Source organism: Myotis myotis, unplaced genomic scaffold (assembly GCF_014108235.1).
Source record: "Myotis myotis isolate mMyoMyo1 unplaced genomic scaffold, mMyoMyo1.p scaffold_m19_p_3, whole genome shotgun sequence".
Classification (NCBI taxonomy): domain Eukaryota; kingdom Metazoa; phylum Chordata; class Mammalia; order Chiroptera; family Vespertilionidae; genus Myotis; species Myotis myotis.
This window is the reverse complement of record NW_023416335.1, coordinates 207,516,750-207,534,711: the sequence shown is the minus strand read 5'-3', so window position 1 is coordinate 207,534,711 and position 17,962 is coordinate 207,516,750. Positions and strand designations below refer to the sequence as shown.

The window sequence follows — 17,962 nt, the reverse complement described above, 5'->3', positions numbered from 1 at the left end:
TTTTATATATAAATTTTATGTTATAAAATTTCAAATAGGTTTTTTTGAAATTTTATGTTACAAAATTTCAAATAGATTTTTTTTAAAATGGTGGACATAAGAAGAACAAAGGTGACACTGTTGATGTGGAATACTCCATGCAGATGGGCTAGGGCCCTTTCGGACATGGGTCACCACTCTTTTCTCTAATAGAGCACATCGGTTAGGACAGTGGTCGGCAAACTCATTAGTCAACAGAGCCAAATATCAACAGCACTTCTTCAAAACAGACTCGCCCAGGCCGAAAACCGACTTCTGCGCATGGGCCACGAAGTTTCAATCGCCCTGTACGTGCGTGCCCGCGTGGTATTTTGTGGAAGAGCCACACTCAAGGGGCCAAAGAGCCGCATGTGGCTCGCGAGCCGCAGTTTGCCGAGCACGGGGTCAGGAGCACTGGCGCTGACGCTGGACGGACTGAAGCTCCGGCTCCCGCTCCCTCATTCTGTGTGAACTCGGTCCCTCAGTTAGCCCTGGGGGCTGGCGTGCCCCTACATGACAGGGACATGCGCAGTAGTGCTGATGGGTGCCCCTACATGACAGGGACATGCGCAGTAGTGCTGATGGGTGCCCCTACATGGCAGGGACATGCGCAGTAGTGCTGATGGGTGCCCCTACATGGCAGGGACATGCGCAGTAGTGCTGATGGGTGCCCCTACATGGCAGGGACATGCGCAGTAGTGCTCATGGGTGCCCCTACATGACAGGGACATGCGCAGTAGTGCTGATGGGTGCCCCTACATGACAGGGACATGCGCAGTAGTGCTCATGGGTGCCCCTACATGACAGGGACATGCGCAGTAGTGCTCATGGGTGCCCCTACATGACAGGGACATGCGCAGTAGTGCTCATGGGTGCCCCTACATGACAGGGACATGCACAGTAGTGCTCATGGGTGCCCCTACATGACAGGGACATGCGCAGTAGTGCTCATGGGTGCCCCTACATGACAGGGACATGCGCAGTAGTGCTGATGGGTGCCCCTACATGACAGGGACATGCGCAGTAGTGCTGATGGGTGCCCCTACATGACAGGGACATGCGCAGTAGTGCTGATGGGTGCCCCTACATGACAGGGACATGCGCAGTAGTGCTCATGGGTGCCCCTACATGACAGGGACATGCGCAGTAGTGCTGATGGGTGCCCCTACATGACAGGGACATGCGCAGTAGTGCTCATGGGTGCCCCTACATGGCAGGGACATGCGCAGTAGTGCTCATGGGTGCCCCTACATGACAGGGACATGCGCAGTAGTGCTGATGGGTGCCCCTACATGACAGGGACATGCGCAGTAGTGCTCATGGGTGCCCTTACATGGCAGGGACATGCGCAGTAGTGCTGATGGGTGCCCCTACATGACAGGGACATGCGCAGTAGTGCTCATGGGTGCCCTTACATGACAGGGACATGCGCAGTAGTGCTGATGGGTGCCCCTACATGGCAGGGACATGCGCAGTAGTGCTGATGGGTGCCCCTACATGGCAGGGACATGCGCAGTAGTGCTGATGGGTGCCCCTACATGACAGGGACATGCGCAGTAGTGCTGATGGGTGCCCCTACATGACAGGGACATGCGCAGTAGTGCTCATGGAGTGGTTGTGCGAGTGAAAGACGTCTGGCTCCGTGCCGGCTCAAAGGAAGTGCTCGGTGAATGACGCCGTTAGAGAATACACACAGGCCCATATCACGAAACTGCAGGGCCCAAAGGAAAGTACGCGGTGGGAGGCCTGGAGCAGCCCTCCCTCGCCCTCCCCCCCCCCCCCCCCCAGGAAAGGCAATCCAGCAACTATTTTGCAAGGTTCTCTGCTCTGAGTGAGGAAGAGCCTCGTTTGCACACGCAGGTGGAGCCGTGCAGGGAAGGAGCAGAGACGGTGCTGCTGGAGAATTGGTTTTCTTGTGAGTCGGAGGCCTGGTCCTCACACTTGTCTGGGGCAAGCATCCACAACTCGGAAGGCTGTTTGCAGAGCTCTCTGAAATGTTTCCACACAGACCTCTGCTACAAGCTCAGGATCCTCATACTAGTGGAAAGCAGGAGCCGAAGACGTGTGCAGGCTGCCACATCTCAGGAAACGACAGCGCAGAAAATATTATCCAGGAATTACATCCAAGTTTTTCCGTTAGAAAACGTGATCCTAACAAGGACAGCTGGCCGCTGGTTTTGGTCTCTTCATTGCGAGCAGAAGCAGGCGCGGGAAAGTGAAGACAAGGTTGTGGCAGAAGATCGCGAAAATGAGAATGTTGTGTAACACAGTTCTTCCCTTGGACTTGGGAAAAGACCCCCATCGTTGGAATAACTGCTGGTTTAGGCACAGCTCAATGCTAGCTTTTAAACATCTGTCCTTCTACGTCTACCCTCCCACAGCAGAGAAGTATAGGACGACATCTTGCTTCACTCTAACATACATTTACTGCTATTCTGTCTACCTTGAACACCCATAACCTGCTGCTCCATCAAGCAGATGTCCACATTTCAGAAGTCATCTGGTATATTACCCAACTCAGCATTCCCACTGTGCACTCCGAGCTTATCTAGAGACAGTCCACTGAAAACCTCCTGTAATGCCAGCAGCAGCAGCCACCATTGCCGAGCACTTCCTGTGCCCCAGGCACTGTGCTAAGCAACTGGCCTGTGGTAACTCAACCCTCCACACGCCTTAGGGCAGCGGTTCTCAACCTGTGGGTCGCGACCCCTTTGGTTGCGAATGACCCTTTCACTGGGGTCGCCTAAGACCATCCTGCATATCAGATATTTACATGATGATTCATAACAGTAGCAACATGACAGTTATGAAGTAGCAACGAAAATAATTTTATGGTTGGGTCACAACATGAGGAACTGTATTTAAAGGGCCAGAAGGTTGAGAACCACTGCTAGGTGCTATTATTCCCGTGTGGAGGTGAGGACACCGGCGTGGAGAGGTGAATTCATTGGCCCCAGGTCACACAGCAAGTGCAGAGCTCCGACTGGAATCCAGCCGCCCTCCAAGCTCACGCCTCAGCTTCCTTCCGGGTGGTGGGTCCCTCGCCGCCTCCTGATTGGAGGATGTGTTCCTTGGGTCAAGGGCCGCCCATTGTGCTCTCTGTTCCCAGGGCTGCTGGGACCTCAGTCACACCGCAAGGGCTGAGCTGCTGCTCCGCGATTAGCTCTCTGTTCATCAGTTTCTCTTGTCAGGTGTCATGAATGAATTTGTAAATACTTGCCTCTCTTTACCTACGAAGATAGGAGAGAAAAGTCCATACGGGCTCTGTAGTCTTTTTCCCTGTGTGTCTTTTCTCCCACAGGGAGACGAAGAATTTAGACCAAAGAGAAGCCGATAAAAAAAGGGCAAACCGTACATTCATCCCACCTTCAGCCTTTTATGAGGAAACCCTGGAAAAGAAACCTAAAGCCAGCCAGGAGAAGGAGACCGAATTTCTTCTAAGGTTTGTTCGAAAAAACGGTCAGGGGAAAAGTAGAAATGTGAGCAATGTAAGAGTTCTTAATAATGGAAAAGTACATCAAAGTTCACTCACTCTTCTGTGTCCCTCAGTTCTCATTTTTAAAGTAGTCATGGTCGCAGAAAGAGTTGCCAGTGATTTTGTACTTCCTCCGTGTCAAGTGTTTGTTCTTTCTGAGATGCATGGGCAGAGCTCTTTGGTTGCAAGGGCCAGGAAACCAGCTCAGACTAGCTTGAGCAGAAGGAAAATGTAGTGGCTGCAGTAACCAGGCAGCCCACAGGTAAGTTGGCTGCAGGCACATTGGTCCTAAAGGCTCAATGATATTTTCAGGATCGCTTAGCATAACACTATCCAGGTCCCTCCATGCTGTCTCAAAGGGTAAGAGACCCTTCTTTTTTACAGCTGCATAGTATTCTATGGTGTAAATGTACCACAGCTTTTTTATCCACTCCTCTACTGATGGGCACTTGGGGCTGTTTCCAAATCTTAGCTTCTAAATCTTAAAAAAAGATAATTTCGCCCAAATGTTTTGGCTCAGTGGCTAGAATGTCGGTCTGTGGACTGAAAGGTCCCGGGTTCAATTCCAGTCAAGGGCACATGCCTGGGTTGCGGGCTTGATCCCCAGTAGGGGGCATGCAAGAGGCAGCCAGTCAATGATTCTCTCTCATCATTGATGTTTCTGTCTCTCTCCCCCTCTCCCTTCCTCCCTGAAATCAATAAAAAATGTATTTTAAAAAAAGATAATTTATATTTTAAAATATATTTTTTATTGATTTCAGGGAGGAAGGCAGAGGGAGAGAGAGATAGAAACATCAATAATAAGAGAGAAACATTGATTGGCTGCCTTCTACACACTCCACACACTGGGGATTGGGCCCAAAACCTGGGCATGTGCCCTGACCAGGAATCAAACAGTGCCCTCCAGGCTCATAGGTGGGCACTCAACCACTGAGGCACCCCAGCTGGGCTTCTTTGTTATCTTTTTAATGTCCGTAGGACCTGTAGTGATGTCTCCTGTTTCATTTCTAAGATTAGTAATTTGTGTCCTTTCTTTTTTTTCTTCTTAGTTATCAAGGCCAGAGGCTTATCAATTTTATTGATCTTTTCAAAGACCCAGCTTTTGGTTTTGTTGATTTTCCCTATTGATTTACTATTTTAAATTTTATTTATTTATGCTCTAATTTATTCGTTTTTAAATTTTTGAACAGTTGGGTTTATTTCAACAGCAAATGTGAAACTCATGCTTTAGGCAAGAGTACTACAGTGATTATATCAGGAATAGATGATTTCATACACTGTGCTCTGGCTTTTTTTATTCTTTTCTTTTGCTTACTTTGGATTTAATTTTTTGCTCTTATTTTTCTAGTTTGCTCTTATTTCCTAGTCAAAACTTAGATTGATTTTAGGTCTTCTTTGGCAATATCTCTTATATAAAAAGCCTGTGGTCGTCACACCATCATGCCTTAATGACCAATCAGCAGGAAGCTGCATGCGTGGGGTGGGCAGGGCTGCATGCGCAGTGAGGCGTGTGCAGGTGGGCAGGGACTTGACTCTGGAGGACTTGACAGGAGGTGTGGGTGGGTTTCTGGTTCCCGCCTCCCGCAGGAGCGGCAGCAGTGGCAGCCATGGGACTCTTTCTGGGTCCCTGAGCCATAGGACTCTGGGTTCTGGGTCTCACACGATTTCGTGCGCTGGGCCCTTAGTATGTATATAATGCTATAAATTTCTCTCTAAGCACTGCTTTCAGCATCCCCAAAATTTTAATAAATTGTATTTTCATGTTCATATAGTTCAAAGTATTTTAAAATTTTTGTTGAGATCTCTTCTTTGACCCATGTGTTACATAGAAGTATGTTATTTAGAACAGTGGTTGCCAACCTTTTGGACCTCACGGACCACCGCTTGGCGACCGCTGATTTAGAAGCATGCTCTTTCTCTCTCTAGATCAGGCCCATGGCTTTCTCCCATCTCCTTCCCCCAGGCGTGTTTTCTTTGCCTTTCTTTTTCCTAAGCTCCAAGGACCCTTCTTTTGTCTCTGTAACTTATTTCCTGAGCCCACACAGCCCAGCTGGCTCACTTCTTCCAGGGCTCACTTCTAGCTCTGTGACTGTCTAAATCAGCGGTTCTCAACCTGTGGGTCGCGACCCCTTTGGCAGTCGAACGACCCTTTCACAGGGTTCGCCTAAGACCATCCTGCATATCAGATATTTACATTACGGTTCATTACAGTTATGAAGTAGCAATGAAAATAATTTTATGGTTGGATCACAACATGAGGAACTGTATTTAAAGGGGCAGAAGGTTGAGAACCCCTGGTCTAAATAAACTTTTACTTGTATTTGGCAGGGGAGGATGTTATTTAATCTCCAAGTATTTGGGGGCTTTCCAGTTCTCTGTTACTGATTTCTATTTGATTCCATTTTGGTCTGAGAACAGACATTGCGTGATTTCTGTTCTTTTAAATTTCTTTTTTTTTTTTAAATCCTCACCTCAAAATATTTTTTTCCATTGATTTCCAGAGAGAGTGGAAGGAAGGGAGGAGAGGGAGAGGGAGAGGGAGAGAAAAAACATCTTTTTTTGTTGTTTTTATATATTTTTATTGATTTCAGAGAGGAAGGGAGAGGGAAAGAGAGGAGAGAGAAACATCAATGATGAGAGAGATTCATTGATCAGGTACCACCTACACCCCCCCCCCCCACCACCACCAACTGGGGATCAAGCCCGCAACCCTGGGATGTGCCCCTGACCGGAATCAAACCCAGGACCCTTCAGTCCGCAGGCCTACACTCTACCCACTGAGCCAAACCAGCTAGGGCAGAAACATCTTCATCAGCTACCTCCTGCACCCCCACAGAAGCTAGGGAACCTGCAACTGAGGTTCAATGCCCTTGACCGGGAATCGAACTTGCAACCCTTTGGTCCACGGGCCGATGCTTTAAGCACTAAGCCAAACCGGCCAGGGTTTAATTTCTTCAGGGATATTTTTTTGGCCCAGAATGTAACCTGTCATGGTCTGTTACAGGCAAACTTGAGGAGAACGTATATTCTACTGTTGTTGGGTGGTGTGGTCTATAGATAACAATTATATCTAGTTGATGGATGGTATTGCCAAGTTCAGTTATGTCCTTACTGACTTTCTGCCTGCTGCATCTGTCATATTCTGATAGACAGCGTCAAAGTCTCCAACTGTGTAGTGGATTCATATATTTCTCCTTGCAGTTCACTCAGTTTTTGCCTCATGTGGCTTGATATTCTATTGGTAGGAGCATACACGTTAAGAATTATGTCTTCTTGGAGAATTGACCTCTTTGTCATTATATAATAACCTTATTTATTCCTGATAACTTTCCTTGCCTTAAAGTCTGCTTTGTCTGAAATTAGTATAGCTACTTCTGCTTTCTTTTTTCTTTTCTTTTTTTAATTAAATTAATTATTTTTTTTATTGTTTAAAGTATTACATATGTCTCCTTTCTCCATGATTGACCTACCAGGACAAGCTGAGAGATCTTCTTTTTTAATTTTGCTTTATTGCTTAAAGTATTACAAAGAGTATTACATATGTCTCCTTCCCCGCCCCCCCCCCCCTTGACATTCTCCTGGCCTCCCCTACCCCTCAGTGTCTTGTGTCCATTGGTTATGCTTATATGCATGCATACAAGTCCTTCGGTTGATCTCTTACACCCCCCACCACAACCCTCCCCGGGTTTCCCGCTGTAGTTTGACAGTCTGTTCAATGCTGCTCTGCCTCTGTATCTATTTTTGTTCATCAGCTTATAATGGTCTTTATTATCCATAAATGAGTGGAATCATGTGGTATTTTTCCTTCATTGACTGGCTTATTTCACTTAGCATAGTGCTCTCCAGTTCCATCCATGCTGTTGCAAATGGTAAGAATTCCTTCTTTTTTACAGCAGCATAGTATTCCATAGTGTAGATGTACCACAGTTTTCTAATCCATTCATCTGCTGATGGGCACTTAGGCTGTTTCCAAATCTTAGCTATGGTGAATTGTACTGCTATGAACATAGGGATGCATATATCCTTTCTGATTGGTGTTTCTGATTTCTTGGGATATATTCCTAGAAGTGAGATCACTGGGTCAAATGGGAGTTCCATTTTTAACTTTTTGAGGAAATGCCATACTGTCTTCCATAGTGGCTGCACCAGTCTGCATTCCCACCAGCAGTGCACGAGTGTTCCCTTTTCTCCACATCCTCTCCAGCACTTGTTGTTTTTTGATTTGTTGATGATAGCCATTCTGACAGGTATGAGATGATACCTCATTGTTGTTTTGATTTGCACCTCTTGGATGATTAGTGACTTTGAGCATGTTTTCATATGTCTCTTGGCTTTCTGAATGTCTTCTTTTGAAAAGTGTCCATTTAGGTCCTTTACCCATTTTTTGATTGGATTGTTTATCTTCCTTTTGTTAAGTTGTATGTGTTGCCTGTAAATGTGGGAGATTAAGCCCTATTGGTGATAACATTGACAAATATGTTCTCCCATGCAGTGGGCCTTCTTGTTGTTTAGTTGATGGTTTCTTTTGCTGTACAGAAGCTTTTTATTTTGACGTAGTTCCATATGTTTATTTTCTCTTTAGTATCCAATCCCCTAGGAGCTGTATCAGTGAAGAAATTGCTTTGGCATATGTCTGAGATTTTGTTGCCTTTGGATTCCTCTAGTATTTTTATGGTTTCCCGTCTTACATTTAAGTCCTTTATCCATTTTGAGTTTATTTTTGTGTATGGTATAAGTTGGTGGTCTAGTTTCATTTTTCTGCATGTATCTGTCCAATTTTCCCAACACCATTTATTGAAGAGACTGTCTTGATTCCATTGTATGTTCTTGCCTTCTTTGTCAAATATTAATTGAGCATATTGGTTCGGGTCGATTTCTGGGCTCTCTATTCTATTCCATTGATCTATATGTCTGTTCTTATGCCAGTACCAGGCAGTTTTGAGAACAGTGGCTTTGTAATACAGCGTGATATCTGGTATTGAGATCCCACCTACTTTGTTCTTCTTTCTCAGGATCACAGCAGCTATTAGGGGTCTTTTTTTATTCCAGATGAATTTTTGGAGAGTTCGTTTTAGGTCTGTGAAATATGCCGTTGGTACTTCTGCTTTCTTTTGATTAGTGTTAACGTGGTATATTTTTCTCCATCAATTTACTTTTAACTGCGTTCTCTTTTTTTATTATGATTATTGATTTTAGGGAGAGAGAGAGAGAGAGAAACATCGATTGGTTGTTTCACTTATTTATGTATTCACTGGTTGATTCTTGTATGTGCCCTGACCAGGGATCGAACCTGCAGTCTTGGTGTATGGAGATGATATTCTGACCAACTGAGCTACCCAGCCCCAGGGCTTAACCCTATTCTCTTTTAAGAAACATTTCCAGAAGTCCCAGACATTTCCACATATACCTCATTGCTAGAACATGCTACATGACTACAACATCTTCCTTTTTAAGAAAATACCATTTTAAAAAGCATTTTGATCCCAACCGGAGTGGCTTAGTGGTTGAGCATCGACCTATGAACCAGGAGGTCATAGTTCAATTCCCGGTCAGGGCACATCCCCAGATTACGGGCCCAGTGTGGGGCATGCAGGAGGCAACCAATCAATGATTCTTTCTTATCATTGATGTTTCTATCTCTTGCTCTCTCTCCCTTTTTCTCTGAAATCAATAAAAATATGTTGTTGTTTTTTTTAAAAAAAGAAGCACTTTGAGTCCCAGCTGGTGTGGCTCAGTGATTGAGCATCAAGCCATGAACCAAGAGTTCACCAGTTCGATTCCTGGGCACGGCACATGCCTGGGTTGCAGGCTCAATCCCCAATCGGGGGGCAGTGCAGGAGGCAGCCAATTGATGTTTTTTTTCTCATCAATGTTTCTATGCATCTATCCCTCTCCCTTCCTCTCTCTCTAAAAATATCAATAAAACATTTTTAAAAATTTAGCTTGCAAAAAACAACCTATTCTGAATGCTCTTTTATAATTATACTAGAGGCCCGGTGCACAAAAATTTGTGCACTTGGGGGGGGGGGGTGTCCCTCAGCCCGGCCTGTGCCCTCTCACAGTCTGGGACCCCTCGGGGGATGACCACCTGCTGGCTTAGGCCCACTCCCCAGAGGATTGGGCCTAAGTTGGCAGTCAGACATCCGTCTGGCAGCCCAGGAGCCCTCAGGGGATGTCCACTTGCCAGTGGGGAGCAGGCCTAAGCTGCAGTTGGACATCCTTAGCGCTGCTGAGGAGGCGGGAGAGGCTCCCACCACCACTGCTGTACTGGCAGCCGTCAGCCTGGCTTGTGGCTGAGCAGAGCTCCCCCTGTGGGAGTGCACTGACCACCAGGAGGCAGCTCCTGCATTGAGCATTTGCCCCGTGGTGGTCAGTGTGTGTCATAGTGACCAGTCATTTCCAGTCGTTCTGCTGTTAGGGTCAATTTGCATATTACCTTTTTATTATATAGGAGTGCCTGGCCAGCCTGGGTGAAGGGCTGATGGCTGTTTGCAGGCTGGCCACAGCCCCTTCAGAGTGGGGGTCCCCCGTGGGGTGCCTGGCCATCCTGGGTGAGGGGCTGAGGGCCGTGTGCAGGCTGGCCACAGCCCCTTCAGGGTGGGGGGTCCTGCTGGGGTGCCTGGCCAGTCTGGGTGAGGGGCTGATGGCTGTTTGCAGGCTGGCCACGGCCTCCAGCCACCCAAGCTCCCAGTGGAGGCTGGCTGGAAGCAGGTATCTGGGATTTATTTGTCTTCTATAATTGAAACTTTGTTGCCATGAGCGGAGGCCACAGCTGGCTCAGGGCAGGCGAGAAGCTTGGCTTCCTCCATCGCCCAGGCAACCAAGCCTCCTGCTTGCTCCAGCTCCATGGCTGCCAGCCACCATCATGGTTTGGTTAATTTGCATGTAGTAACTCTGATTGGCTGGTGGGCATGGCTTGGGGAATAGTGAAGGTATGGTCAATTAGCATCTTTGTCTTGTATTAGTGTAGATAATTACTAGAGGCCCGGTGCACAAATTCGTGCACCAGTGGGGTCCCCCGGCCTGGCCTGCGGTATTGGGCCGAAACTGGCTCTCCAACATCCCCTGAGGGGTCCCAAATTGCGAGAGGATGCAGGCCAGGTCAAGGGACCCCACCAGTGCAAGATCGGGGCCGGGAAGGGATGCAGGAAGTTGGCCAGCCGGGGAGGGACTGTGGGAGGGCTTCAGAGCATGTCCAGCCCACCTCGCTCAGTCCTGATTGACCAGACCCCAGCAGCAAGCTAACCTACCGGTCAGAGCATCTGCCCCCTGGTGGTCAGTGCACATGATAGCAAGCAGTTGAGTGGCCTTAGCATATCATTAGCATATTATGCTTTGATTGGTTGAACGACCATCCAGTCAACCGGACACTTTGCATATTAGGCTTTTATTATATAGGATTACTATTTTATAATTTTGTTGAGGTATAATTTAATGTAAAATCTGCTCATTTTAAGGGTACAGTATTTTTTTAGTAAATTTATATAGTTTTGCAACAATTACTACATTCTAGTTTTAGAACTTTTTTTTATCACTCCAGAAAGATTCTTATGCCCATTTGTAGTCAATCCCAATTACCTCCCTCCCTTTTTTACAATCTCCCTGGAAGTACCATATTACATTACCACTTTATTTCAAGGGCCAGATATTAGTCACATTAGTTTCAAAGGAGGCTGGAAAATATAGGTGTTTTTATTTTATTTTATTTTAAATGGGCTCATTGACATCTTAAATAAAAACTGACTCCAGCCCTAGCCAGTTTGGCTACTCAGTGGATAGAGCATAGGCCTGAAGACTGAAGGGTCCTGGTTCAATTCCGGTCAGGGGCACATGCCTGGGGTTGCGGGATCAATCCCCAGTAGGGGGCATGCAGAAGGTTGCTGATCAGTGATTCTCTCTTATTATTAATATTTCTATTTCTCCCTTCCTCTCTGAAATCAATAAAAAAATATATATATATATTTTAAAAACTGACTCCATTGCTGAAGAAAAAGGGGAGAGTGGATGATGGGTTGGTAACTAACCGTATCTACCACAGATAGATGGTGTTATATTCTTTACTTTAGAAATGAAGTAATCAGATCTTGGTGAGTTGAGAAATTTAACCGAGGAAACCTTGCAGTCTTAAACCTTCTAATTTAAATTTTCCTTCAAACCAGAAAAAGGCCACAATGTTTGATAATAGCAGTTTAGCCTGAGACCCACCTGTTTGAGCCATGGAATCTTATAGGATCAATGGTGGCTCATTAGCAGTCTTTTCGATATTTATTTTAGATTTTCAGAAGTATAAAAAGCCAGCTCAGTCGAATTCACCAATATGATTGTTGTTCCCTCAAACTTGACTAGCCTTCAACTACTTAACCAAGCTAACCCCTTGAAACTCCGCTCAGGGGTCGCCTTCAGGAAGTCTCCTTGACTTGCCTACTCAGGGTACCCAGTATGTACCCTGTGCTTTCCTGACCACACTCCACAGAGCAGAGCCTGCTCTAGTCAGAGTTTGTTTAACTCCTAGATTAAAGACTTGTTCTCGAGGTTGGGAATCTTGTGCTAGCTGACCTTGTTTTCCCAGGGTCTAGTCTAGTACCTGGCACCCAACAGGTCCTCAGTCAGTGCTTAGAAAATGAATGCGGGAGCCCTGGCCAGTGAGCCTCAGCTGGTTGAGCATCATCCTATGCATGGAGAGGTCACCAGTTTATTCCCAGTCTGGGCACATGCCCTGGTTGCGGGCTTGATCCCCTGTTGGGGGCGTGCAGGAGGGAGCCTATAGATGTGTCTCTTATTGATTTTTCTCTCTCTCTCCCCCTCTCCCTTCCTCTCTCTAAAAAATCAATAAAAACATATTTTCAAAAATGAATGAGGGACTCATCGCAGTGTGTTCCACACTCTGCTTTAGTTGTTTGCTATTGCCAACGTTATTGATTGATTTGTAAACTTTTTCTTTCAACACCTATCAAGGTTCCGGTGACAACTTTGAAGAAATCACACTGGATTTTTAAGCTGATTTGTGTTGATGTCTTTTTTGTTTTCCCACAGGAGGGAAAAAGAGGAGGAAGAGAGACATAAGGTGTATGACTCTTCCTTGCCACTTTCAAGTCATAATGAAAGCTCCTATGATGATTCTGATTTCAGGTAGGTAGAACAACAACAGGAGAAGAAAACAGAAATTGTGGCCAAAGACTGAAAAATAACAATAATGATTCCCAGGAGAGAGAAGAGAGTTCATTATAATTTTTTGTAGGCTGAGTGAAAAACAGGAGTGAGGAGTTTTTTACTTGGGTGACTACATTTATTGATGCATTTAGTCTTTTACCCATTTTTTTATATTATAACTAATAATATTAAATTATAATATAACTAGTGGCCCGGTGCATGAAATTCGTGCACATTAAAAGGGAATTAATTAGAGAGTCAAGTCCCCTCACACCTGTGCAGGCCTCAAAATCACTTGAGACCCAGACCCAGCTGGCCCCACCCCCACGGGGCAAGACCCAGACCTGGCTGGCCACACACCTGTCAAGCCCAACCCCTCGCAGCGTCACATCAGTGCTGGGCGGGGACACATGCAGGTCGAGCCACGTCCCAGGCCAGGACACAGGCAGGCAGCGTCACCTTAGCGCTGGGCGGGGACACATGCAGGTAGTGCCACATCCCAGGTCAGGGACACAGGCAGATAGCGTCACAACCCTGGCCAAGGATGCAGACAAGCAGCTTCACCTTAGCGCTGGGCATAACATTAGCACTGGGCAGGCCTGGGCGTGCCTCCATTGGGGGCGGAAGTCCCCATCCCGCCCCCTAGCTCCTGTGCGTGCGCAACCCATTGACTGGTTGTGACTCAGACACCGTTAGGACTAATTAGCATATTACCTCTTTATTATATAGGATAATGACTACCATTTATTAACTGGTTACTCTGTGCCAAGCATTAAGCTAAACAGATTAGGAACATGGCCCCATGTGAACCTTTATAACAGCCAGGTATAGTGGAGGTCATCCACTGTGTTTCTACAGCAGCAGGCCCAGGTTTGTAGAGGCTTCACCACGTCCCTACAGGAAACACTGGGTAAATAACAGTAGCTAAGACACAGTCCCTATTTTCAGGGGCTCACATCTGTTAGAAAGAAGGTGGATGTATCAGCAAGTAAGTTCCAGAGGTGCTGTTCCACAGAGGGGACAAAGACGGCAGCAGCCTGGAGCCACGCAGAAACACCTTTGTAAAGAAGTGTGCTTGACCTGAGTAGGCACCTGCCAGGCAGAAGGCAGGGGATGAGAAAGGGCTGGTGTGCTCAGTGGGTGGAGAAGGGAGGCAAAGGCTCCGAGGCAGGAGGTCATGGAGGTCCATGAGTGGCTTCAGGAGAGGTGAGCCTGGAGATGATCCCTGGACAAATCATGAAGGGATTTCCATGAAGCACTTGATTTCCTAAGTCATGGAGAGTCACAGAAAGTTATCAAACAGGGAAACCGCATGGCCATAGTTGGACTTTAAAAGTCTTGATGTGCCCTCGCTGGTTTTGCTCAGTGGATAGAGCATGGGCCCTCAGACTGAAGGGTCTCAGGTTCGATTCTGGTCAAGAGCACATACCCTGGCCCTGGTTGGGGCGTGTGCAGGAGGCAACCACATGTGTCTCTCTCACATTGATGTTTCTCTCTCTGTTTCTCCCCTTCCCTTCCACTCTCCCAAAAAACCAATGAAAAAATATCCTCGGGTGAGGATTAACAAAGAAAATAATAATAAAAGTCCTGATGGCAGATGGTGGTCTTCACAAAGGGAGGATATTTGTATTTTGAGGGATTTGCAAAGTCTCCCATAAAGATTTACCTCTGTGTGGAACCCTAGCTATACCTCTTGACCAGTAGTAGTCCCCAAGCTTTCTTGATCTTGTCTCTCTCAGTAAAATATTTATGAGAATTCAGCCCCTAATAATACATGAATTATTTAGAAACTATCCTATCTAATAGAGGAAATATGCTAATTGACCCTCATGCCATCGCAAAGATGGTGGCGCCCACGGCCAATAAGGAAGGAATATGCTAATTGACTGCCCCCGCCCTCAAAGATGGTGGTGCCCACAGCCACAAGATAGTGGCACCCAGTCCCCTCAGCGCCGCCGGGGTGGCAGGCACATGGCAAGGCCAGGCCTGCCCCCAGGTGGGCCCAGCCACTCCGCACGCCTGCCTCTGGAGTCCCCCAGTCCCCTCAGCCCCACAGCCACCCAGGGCTGCCCGAGGCTCAGGTAACCAGGGCCGGCCAAGGTTTGCACTGCTGACAGTGGCAGCAGCAGAGGTGTGATGGGGGCGTTGCCTTCCCCTGATCGCCGGGTCACCTCACGCCCCTGAGGGCTCCCGGACTGTAGGAGGGGGTAGGCCGGGCTGAGGGACCCCCCACTCCAGTGCATGAATTTTCATGCACCGGGCCTCTAGTATATATATAGGTGTCCCTTCAAAATGTATACATACTCTGAATGATTATAAAGTCAGTGTTTATTAACATAGAGTTCATTTTCAAATTTAAAAGAATCTATAGAAATAATTTTATTTTGTCATCACATGTTTTTAAACTGATGACCTTTCTGGTCCTGGCACTGCTTATAAATAACATGAAGCAATGGAATCATAAGAATCATTTTTTTCAGTATTTGTGCACCCTCAATTCTTCAACTTGTTGCCTGTTTTGTACCGTAAACTTTATCTTTTATGTATCTCTATAAAAAAGTCTAGTAGATAAATTTTCTGTGTTCAAAGCTTAGTCTGGCTTCACCCATTATTTCAAATCAGTTTAACCGGAAAAAGAGTGAAAATTAAGTGAGTTATCAGTTGTTAAAGTGTGTACACGCTTTTGGGGACACCCTATTTATTTATCTATCTATCTATCTACATATATATATATATATATATATATATATATATATATATAGTATGTTATATCTTAGATATAAATATATATTTCCATACTAATATAGTATATATACTATAAAACATAGAGAAAATAGAAATTAAAGATGATGCGATAATAATACATAACTAGAATTTCCAATATCTTCTCCTTTATAATGGCTCTGCTGTGGACCTATCTGTGGTAGAGATAACCACTTGGGACCAGCCCCCACAGGTAAATATCAATAAGATAAAGGTTTCCCCCACAGGAAAAGATGAAGCAGTAGAAGGAGCTTTAACTCTAAAAAGATCTGGGGTTTTGAATCTTTGCTGTGCCCTCTCTGTGACTTTAGGTCAAGTTACAAAGTTCTCTTGGCCTGTTTCCTTGGGCTTAAAGAGTGTGGCTGGTTATGTATAAAAGAGCTAACCCATATGAAGAGCCTGGCATAGAAACTGCCAATACGAATAGTCATTATATTATTTTTCTCTAAAACTGCTACATTCCTTACTGCAAAGCCTTGGGGCATCCTGTTGGAGAGCCCTGGGCAGCTCACCCCTGGGGGCAGTCCATTCCCTGCTCACTCACCGCTGGGAACGGAAATGGCGAAACTCCAGAAAATGCACAAGTTTTACCCGCAGGGAAGCGCCCCCACGCTCCAAAAGTCACGTTCAGACAGGGAACAGCCGGGTCCAAAAACATCCTCCTAGACACCGCTACCAGAAGTCACTGAGGATCAGTGGCCCCAGCCCTCTAGGGGCCTGAGGAAGAGCAGACTAGCTCCTCCTGTTGCAAATACCGAGAGACATTGAGGACAAGTGGCCTCCCCTGTGCTGAGCACATTCCATCAGTGTCCCATTAACGTCTCAGAAAAGTCCCCGGAGGTAGATGTCATTGTTCCTGGTTTTCAAAGGAGGCAGCTGGGGTCCACTTGAGTGGAGGCACAGGCTCCTTGGGGGTCTCTCAAATACCCGCATCTCATCAGGCTACTCTTTTGCTTAAAATCTAGTTTCTCCTCATCCCCTAAGGAACCGAGGAGTAAAAGTCCAAACTCTTAGACACCAGACCGCCATGAGGTGACCCTACTCCTCTCCTCTTTCTCCACCCCCCACCTCTCCAGCCAGATTGAGCCCCTGCAGCTGCCCTAAGAGGCCCAGCTCCTCCTGCCTCCAGGCCTTGCTTGGCCCAAGCCTCTTCCTCTGCAGGAAATGCCCTTCCCCTCCCACTCGGCCCTCCTTCCCCAGCCGGCCCTGCTGCTGCTTCAGAGTCAGTGCAGAGGACATCTCCTCCTCCAGGAAGCTTTCCCTGACAACGCCCCCCCCCCCCCAAAAGGTCAAGGTCAAATGCTTCTCCTCTAAGCTCTCAGGCTTTTTATAACATGAAAACTCACTGAGCCCAAAGCAGTGCAAGGAACGCCGTTGGAACATTCTGGGTTGGGCGATCAGAGCAGACCCATTTTGAAGAAAGTAGCCGGGCAGTTGTTTCACCGAGTTACTGCTCTAGGGCTGAGCAAGAGGCAGGCTGCAGATGGAATAAGAGTAAAGGAGCAGGTGCTGACCCATTCAGGGCGTTTTCCTGAGTTCTCACCGCCCTCATTCACCCATCTGTCAGGGACAAGACAGCCAGAAGTCATAGTGCTCTTTGCAGAAGTCCATAAAAATCTTATCATTTTCAGTTCTGGCACCCAACAAAGGACAACTGACTAGCACCGTGGTCGGCAAACTGCGGCTCGCAAGCCACTTGTGGCTCTTTGGCCCCTTGAGTGTGGCTCTTCCTAAGCCTTAGGAGTACCCTAATTAAGTTAATAACAATGTACCTACCTATATAGTTTAAGTTTAAAAAATGTGGCTCTCAAAAGAAATTTCAGTCGTTGTACTGTTGATAGTTGGCTCTGTTGACTAATGAGTTTGCCAACCACTAGCATAACATCTGAAATTTTAGTATATCTGCAAAGTTTGGTATCTTAAATTAAAATATCACCTAATGTGTTAAGAAATCACAGCGAGCCCTGGCCGTCTGGCTCAGTGGTTAGAGTGGCAGCCCTTGGACTGAAGGGCCGTGGGTTTAACTCCAGTCAAGGGCAGGTACCTCGGCTACAGGCTCGATCCCCAGCACATGCCGGAGGCAACCAGTTGATGTGTCTGTCTCACATCCATGTTTCTCTCTCTCTGACTCTCCCCCTCCCTTCTACTCTGAAAATCAATGCAAAAAATGTTCTCAGGTGAGAATTAACAACAACAAAATCACAACTAATGTTTTACTTAATTAAAACTTTTTCTTATTCATTAGTTGTTATCACCTTGAGCAGAGTCACACAACAGAGTTTCCATAGCTAAAACTTACTCAGTGCCTGGCCAGGCCCTTATTCTGCCCTAAGCACGATCCATGTATTATTCAATTCTCACAGCTTTCCTTCGAGATACGGGATGTCATTATTCTCATTTTACAACTGAGGCTTGGAGAGGCTTAGTGACTTCCTCAGGCTCCCTCCCTCTCTCCCTCCTCTCTTCCTTTCTTCTTTTCTTATTAGTCCTCACCTAAGGATATGTTTATTGATTTTAGAGAGAGAGGAAGGGAGAGAGAGAGAAACATCAATCAGT

General features: G+C 46.5%; 1 protein-coding gene across 1 annotated transcript in view; it reads left to right on the top strand.

Annotated features, from left to right (window-relative positions):
* FAM227A (family with sequence similarity 227 member A) overlaps positions 1-17,962 on the top strand; it is a 49,804-nt gene that overhangs the window by 29,608 nt on the left and 2,234 nt on the right. Inside the window, exons 12-13 of the mRNA XM_036300250.1 lie at positions 3,320-3,460; positions 12,527-12,622. Of these exons, the coding sequence (XP_036156143.1) occupies positions 3,320-3,460; positions 12,527-12,622 (237 nt within the window). The remainder of the gene's footprint in view (positions 1-3,319; positions 3,461-12,526; positions 12,623-17,962) is intronic.